The 7,722-nt window shown below is 48.4% G+C and overlaps 1 protein-coding gene across 1 annotated transcript in view; it reads left to right on the top strand.

Annotated features, from left to right (window-relative positions):
* The first annotated feature begins 627 nt into the window (after positions 1 to 627).
* Positions 628 to 7,722, top strand: part of NTNG1 (netrin G1) — a 148,240-nt gene continuing 141,145 nt past the window's right edge. Inside the window, exons 1-2 of the mRNA XM_059478691.1 lie at positions 628 to 844; positions 6,780 to 7,479. Of these exons, the coding sequence (XP_059334674.1) occupies positions 7,234 to 7,479 (246 nt within the window). The 5' untranslated portion in view covers positions 628 to 844; positions 6,780 to 7,233. The remainder of the gene's footprint in view (positions 845 to 6,779; positions 7,480 to 7,722) is intronic.

Here is a 7,722-nt window from a genome sequence, read left to right as displayed (position 1 = left end):
GCGGGGCGCTGGGGTCAGCCCGCCGGGCTCGGGGCTCGGACGGCGGCAGCACGGACAGCACCTCCGCCTGTGCGGTGCCAGGCTGAAGCCGAAATAACACGGAAAAATTAGAGCTGCTCCAGCGGGCAGGGCGCAGCCACAGCCCTGCCGGCGGCTGGGCGGCTCCCGCTCGGTTCGGGCGGTAGGTCCCGTCCCGTTGCCCCCCCGCGGGGCAGGCGGCGCCGGCGGTGCGCCCGCGGGGCGGCGGGGCGGGGAGCGCGGCGGCGGGGGGGCGGGCGCGGCGGCGGCGCTAGGGCCGCGCGTTGCGCGGGCCCGGAGGTGGGGTAGCTGCCGCCGCCCCGCTCGCCGCCAGTCGCGGCGAGGTCGCTCCGAAGTGAGGAGGCGCTGCCGCCGCCGCCCCCCGAAGTTTGGCCGCGCCGCCGGAGCCCTCCGCGCCGCAGCCCCGGCCAGGGGCGCACTCCGCTTGCGCCGCGCGCCCATGCCGCGGACGCCGGCGCCCCGCGCGGCGCCGCTCCCGCCCTGAGCGGCGGTGGCGGGCGGGGAGCCCGGCGGGCAGGACCCGCCCGCCGCCCCGCCGAGCGCCGGAGGAGTGCGGCCACCCGCCCGCCGCGCGCCGCCCGCGCACCGCCAAACTTCGACGCCGACAAGTGCCTGGGCCCGGCCGCGGCCCCGCCGAGCCCCTCCGCGACCCGCCGGAAACTTTACCGAGGAAGAGCATCCCCCCCCCTCCACACGCCCTCCCCGCGGCCCTTCATGCCGCCACCGAGGAAGCCCCAGCGCGTCCCAGCGCCGCGGCGGCTCCGCGCCGCCCCGCGGTGAGGCTCGGGCGGCCCGAGCCCGCAGGGTGAGTACAGCCCGCATGCCGCTTCGGGGCAGGATGGGGCGCGGGGGCTGCGCGGCCTGGAGGGGCCGGTGCGGGTGCCGGGGCTGTGTGAGGGGGTCGCCCCGCCGGGCTCGGGCCACCGACCGCGGGCGGATCGGTGCGGGCCGCGCGCCCCCTGCCGCCCGCGCGGAGCGGAGCGCGCCGGGGCCGGGGCCGGGGCTGGGGCCGGGCTGGGGCGGTACCTGCGCGGTGCCTCCTCCGCCGGAGCTCGGAACCGGGAGCCGGAGCTCGGACCGGGCCGGGCCGCGCCGCGCCGAGCTGTGAAGGGGCGCGGGCGGTGCGAGAGCCCTGAGGGAGCGCGAGCGAGCCCTGAGGGAGGGGCGCGTCCCTCGCGCCGCGCCCGCCCCGCAGCGCGGAGCCAGCGGAGAGAGCGGCGGCCCCGTCGGGCACGGGCGGCGCCGGGCATCGGTCACTGGTACCCAGCCTGGTGTCCTCCCTTGCATCGGAAATTGCAGGCGGCTTTTCTAAACATTCACACGCACACAGAACCCCCAGAGAAAACCCCGCATGGCGATGAGCAGCGCAGATCAGCTAGACGCGCTAAAACAGATGCTTTTCTGCTCTCAAAGTTGGTGCATGTGCGGTTTTGGCCTCTGATTGATACACTTTTATTGTTCTGCAATCAACTTTTCACTACTCCGGATCTGATGTGGTAGGAGCCAGCATTACTTCTACAGAAATGTTAGCAAAGACAGTGAGTGGAACAAGCGGTGGAGATGCTTTTAAAGAGGGAATAAGTCACTGTCTTGCCTAAGGACAATGCGGTTCAGGATGAGAAGCTGTGGCCGGGGAAGCCCGCCAAAGGGAAGAAAACAGCAGAACTTCCCCTGGCTTGTTTTATGTTGTGGTTGTGGTGGTGGTAGTTTGTTTTGGTTTTTTTCGTTCTGTGCTTTTCATGGGGAAAAAATAAAGGTTAATTTCTGGTATATTTCTGGACCTTAACAGGATGATTACTAGAGAGTTTCAAACAGTGGCGATACTCTCATGGAGTTATGAACTTTGTCTCAAACCTCTGACATTGATAAGCAGCACCTACTTTCTAGCTATTTATATAAAATACAGCAATAGCACAGAATAAATTCAGCAACCGGTAGGCATTCATTTTTGAGCCTGAGAACTTTCAGTTAGAAAGTCATCAGCTCACACCATAACTTGAAAGCCTTGTAGCCCTATGCCCTGGATACACTATGTGATGAGCATGCATCGCCTTATTGAGCATGAAGAGTCATTGAAAAAAAATCCAAAAACAAAGCTTGTAACTTCCCCAAATGCTAACTTAAATTCCCAGAGGAAAAACTTGCAGAACAGATTGATGCTAGAGATATTTAAGGCAAGACGCTAACAATTATAAAGATGCGAGAGGAAAAAAGCAGCCATGTACTAAGGCTGTAAAATTTAAATAGCTGAAATGCTTTTTACTCCATATTCTGACAGCTGATGATACCTGGCAAGCAATGGCAGTGGTAGTATGATGTGTCAGTCAGCAAAGAATAATGTGTGAAAACCAGAAGTATTTCAAGTATAGTGCCAAATTGCAGGGTTTTGGTAGCTGGTATTTTATTTTCTTTAATTAGGTATTGACATTTTAAATTTCTCCTGAGGCTAAGAAATCTTTTTCTGCTAAATAGTTAAATAAGCTGGATAAGGATAGAACCTAAACTTTGATTGGAACAGCATTTGAGGCCAAAGACACCAAAGTAGTTGCTTGAGTATACTGCATTTCATATAAGTATTGACAGAGATAATGTGTATTAAATCATTAAATACAGGTTCCCTTCTTCTTTGAATAGATAAAATAGATAAATAATTTTGCCTTTTTAAAAGGGGTTGGTTTGTATATATGTACAAGGTTCTCAAGTTGCCTAGGTGTAACATGGTATACAACACGAGGTTAGTAAATGTAACTTGCGTGAGGGTTAGAACATTATTTCCTATGTTCTAAACTGCCTTTATGTAATTAAAACTGGAGTGGACGCGGAGGCGCTTTTTACTTGGGCTTGATTGGATCCATTCATCTGCTTAAGCTCTTCGGGATACAAACTTGAAACATGTTTCCTTTGGAAAAATCTGTTCCGCAGCTGCTGCTGTGGGGAGGTGGCAGCCGGCACTCCTTGCCTTGCCTCGTTGTTTCAGCCAGTTCTCCTCAGGCAATGTAGGGTCTGCTGCTGGCTGTCCTTCCTGCTCCTGAGTGCTGGCAGGGTGCGCTCAGTCCAATGCATGGTCACTGTGGGAGATGGTCACTATTTTATTACCTCCTTCACGTTCCTGTGGCTTGCCAAAGAGAGGCCCAAGAACTCACCCCTATGGATCTCACAGCGATTTCCCAGCAGGGAGCTCATGCAAGACATCCAGCCGCTCTGGTTGTGAGGAGGGGAAGGGGGTGGATTTTCACACTGATAGAAGGAGGCAAAGGAGGAGTGTTTGCTAACAACCCCTAATGAGACCTGAAACTCTTCCCTGGCACTGGTGCTGCCAAGATGCATTTTATCTGTTCTGTAAAGGGGGTGTCTCCTCCATCTGCAGAATTAACACGCTGCATGAGCTGCGACTTCCCCATCTGGAAAGGGATGCATGTGCTCAGAGCCTGCTCACAGCTGATTTCAGTCTGGGGGTCAGCTGCATGCCATTCTTCTCAGATGGCTGTGACATCCTCGCTTGTGGCCAGAACCACCGGCCCTTCGCAGATGGAGCCACGCTCCGAGAGGAAGGCAGAGCCAGATGTGGCCTTTGCACCGGTGCCTCCCAGTGTTTTCCATAGTGCAGAGGCTGTGGCACATGGAATGTTCAAGGCCCCAGCGCTGCTGCCCCACACAGCAGACGCCGGGTGCAGCGTGCTCTGGAGGCTTTGCATACATTTACTGAAGTCGTCGGGGCAGTTTGGCTTCCCTTGCCCTCAGCCATCAAGGATGCTGATCCCTCCTTTGCCACCTCCATGGCCCCCAGCACCCAGGGTGTGTGACTAGCAGGGTACCGGGAATCGGGACACCAGACAGTAGTTATTAGTGGTGTGTTTGATTACATTTTTCTAAGGTCAAATGCACAGGCATTACAGGGGACAAAAAGCCCCATTGCCGTGTGTTGCCCACAGCTAGAGGCTTATCACTAAACATCTGGCACAGCTGTAAACTTCAGAAATGTTACTCCAAACGTTTTTTCTACAAAATAATTCAAATAGGTATGTCCTTAGCAATAGGGCACTAAAATGTAAAACGTGTATCATAAGTGACTCTGCAGGAACAAACAAAAGCAAGACAAATCATACAGCTCTGTCAGAAAAAAAACCTGGCAGCACTCAGCACATGATCCTTAATGTGCTTTGGTCAATATCTTTCTCTATATCAATGGAAGCTCATTAAAAGAAGATATTGCAGACTAACTGAGCCATGCCATACTAGTTCTTGCCAAAGCTTGACATTTTTAATACATTAATAATATGTTTGTAATGTAATGGAAAACTATTAATCAGAACTGGTTATATGCCAGAAATTTAAGCTATAATTGGCTGCTTCTTGTCAGGAGTGTCTGTTATACATGGCTACAGCTGCCTAATGCTCAGATGTCTTGCACTCCTCTGCACTTTTTTCTTGTCAGTGCACTAAATTCAATCGATGTTATAGTCTATAATTCTGTGTAACGACCATCATTATGACTGGCTTACTTTAATGAGAATTCGTTATATGGGAAGTATTTTAGCACAGTGTGTTAAGGTAGCAGCTTGCTTCACATTATTTAGTCCTACCCAGTCCTGGTTTATTAGCGGATATGAGTCTCAGCATTATAAAATATTACAGGTAACTAAAGGGCTAGAAAGGAAGATATTAAAGAAAAACTTTTTTTTTTTTCTTCAATATACAAGCTTGCAGTCTAAATATAATTACACTCAGTAACTTCTTATTTCTACACAGAAAAATTGTATTTATTTACTTACTGTTTATTCCAGCTATGACCAAGCCATCTCAAATAAAAGGTATTTGACTTACCATAAATTAAAAATAATTTGCGGCTTCTTCTAGCAAGGAGTTGTTTCCCATTTTTATAGTGACATAGTTTCCTATAACCCTAAGCTATGGGCTCTTGTAGGTGCTTTTTTTCCCTCTTCAGAATAGCACATACATTGGAAAGGAAACAGGGGAAGAAGTGTCTTTAAAATTATATGGAAAATGTTCTCTGAATTACTGAATTCCAAAATAATATGCAAACGCTCCCACTGAAAACAAAAAAAAAAAAAGAATGTAAGGTTGCTACAAAGCCAACAGTACTACCCAGCATGCTTCTTAGAGATTTAAATTTAATTTGGTCTTAGATATTTCTGCTTTTGTGTCAGATTCAGATTTGAAGCTTAAATATGTTTGAGCGAATTGAGAATTGTTACTGCAGGAAAATTCAGATATTCTCTGCGTATTCTGATAAAATACATGAGAGTTGTATGGTAACACTTGATAAAATGAATATAATGGAAAATTGCATTTACGTCCATACAGCAATTATTGTAAATTACTTTGCTATGGAAACACAATTCAACCATCTGTTGGCATTTCATGGTGTCTGTAGTTTAGCTCAGTTTAAGATGAAGCATTATTTAAATATAGGGAGGCTGTTTGCGAATAGCTTTGAAGATAAGTTTGGAAAATGAATATTCCCAACGTGACACGTTAAGGAGCTTACCAGGTCACACACCTCTTCCCGTGGCTGTGGGATGTCGGAGGTTCATGACACTGGGCATGATTTAAAGCTGGGAAGCAAAGCAGGCTGCAGAAAGTGGCGACTTAAGGTTGTTTCTCAACATCTGTCTGGCGGGTCTGGCTCGGTTTTAGCATCCAGACAAAGGAAGTGTGGAAGTGCTGCAGCGTGTGGCTGAAATCCCCTGCCGACAGCCCCACGCCCTGGCTCCCCAACCTCGGGTGGCACAGGCTGACAAATGCACTGGAATTCCTAGCCCTGGTTTTCCTTCACCCTGTTTAGGGTACTTACTCTGTGTTTGCAGTTTTCCTCATACAGAATTTGGATTTCTTTTTTCCTGCGTTATTTAGGAAATAGATATTTGAAGTTGCTATGATATACTTCTAGCATTTTTTACCTGTAATAATGTGATTCAGGTGCTACAAAGTGAGGAGATCTCTAGTTGTTTTCTGAAGAGGGTAAAGGGCATATATCTGCTGTGAAATAAGTGCTGAGTTATCAGGTACAGCGACCCTCAAACCTAAGAAAATAAGGGGGGAAAGCATTCTTATAGTAAGCTACAAAATAAGCCATTATCTTTATCAGATAGTTTGTCATCAGTGTGGTCAGTAAATCACAGTTCAAAGGCAAAAAAAAGGGAGCAAAACTCTCGCAATGCTAATGAGAAATGTCAAGGAAATTGAATTGTACTTGCCGTATCTTTGTTAGTCTTAAAATAATAATAATCTAAAAGAAATGTGTAAGGCTTTTGGAGCTCCATGAGGTCCTCCTGCCAAGAAGCTACTAGCACCTGCTAGCCCTGATGCCCAGCTCTGTGTCACTTGAATAAAAGAATTTTGCCGCTGCTGCCCTGCAGTGCTGGGCTGCCTGCTCCCCTGCCTGCCTGCACCATCTGGGCCATGGCTGAATTCAGTAGTTTGCTCTCCATTTTTGCTAGGGTGAAAATACAGTTTTGGAAGCAGGAACCTCTAACTCACCTGGAACATTATAAATCTGTCTTTGTTAGAGTACAGTTAAATCCTTCATGTCAAAATACTTTTCACTGTGAATGATTTTGGTAGTTGCTTCATTCTAGCACAGAACCCACAGTAAAGGTTATCCATATTGTACCAATTTGCTTTGTATTGCATCAAACCTTCAAAATGTCAACATATCGTATATTTTGTAATGCATTGATTCTTGGACAATAACTCTTAATTTTTATTGTTTCTAAAAGGGTGCTGGTGCCAGAAGAAAAGGATGATTGATGGGAAACAGACACCAGCCTATAGACACTCACCCTCTTCCTTCGGATACTGATTTATCAATGTGTCCAGGCATCCCCTGCGAGCCCTGAGCACGGAGGATCACTCAGGGTTATCAACGGTGGAGCTCAAGACCTGCAACTTCACAAATTATTATCTGCTCTTGGACATCTTTTACAAGAAGCCCTGACAGATAAGTTATAAGTTGAAGGACAAGCGCTGCATGGCTGTGAAAGGCTGTCATCAGGGCCTGGGTGGCTTCTACCAAAGTCTTTAACATAGTGAAACAAACATCCCATCCTAATGCTTCATGTTTGAGTTGGAACCTATTTTATAAATACATACGTTATATGTACATATAATCTCTAGACTGCACATACGCCAGCACTGAGCATCCTTACGAAGCTGACATAAAAGGATTTAGAAATGTATTTGTCAAGATTCCTGTCACTTCACACCCTCTGGGTTACTGTATCCTCCGTGATGCAGCACTACCCCTCTGTGTGGGGACACTATGACGTCTGTAAGACTCAGATTTACACGGAAGAAGGAAAAGTATGGGATTACATGGCCTGCCAGCCAGAAGCCAGAGACATGATCAAATATGTAAAAGTGACTCTGGATCCCCCCGACATAACATGTGGAGATCCTCCTGAAACTTTCTGTGCGATGGTAAGGCAAGCTTTTCATTTTGCATAATTAGTGGGAGTATATTTGTGATAGATGGCTTCAGAATAGAAGCCCTAGAGTGCACACAAAATTATCCAAGAAAACCTGCATCATATTCCAAATGTGAAAGGTTCTTCTGTACAAAACTCTGAGCAGTACATTAAGCTGAGCAATGAGATATTCTGCTTTTGAGGACTTGACTTGATCGGAATTCATTGTCTCTCTAAAGCAACTTTTAATGTATCA

The sequence above is a fragment of the Ammospiza nelsoni genome, chromosome 9, assembly GCF_027579445.1.
Source record: "Ammospiza nelsoni isolate bAmmNel1 chromosome 9, bAmmNel1.pri, whole genome shotgun sequence".
In the NCBI taxonomy this organism is placed as follows: Eukaryota; Metazoa; Chordata; class Aves; order Passeriformes; family Passerellidae; genus Ammospiza; species Ammospiza nelsoni.
This window is presented reverse-complemented; position numbering and strand designations above follow the sequence as displayed.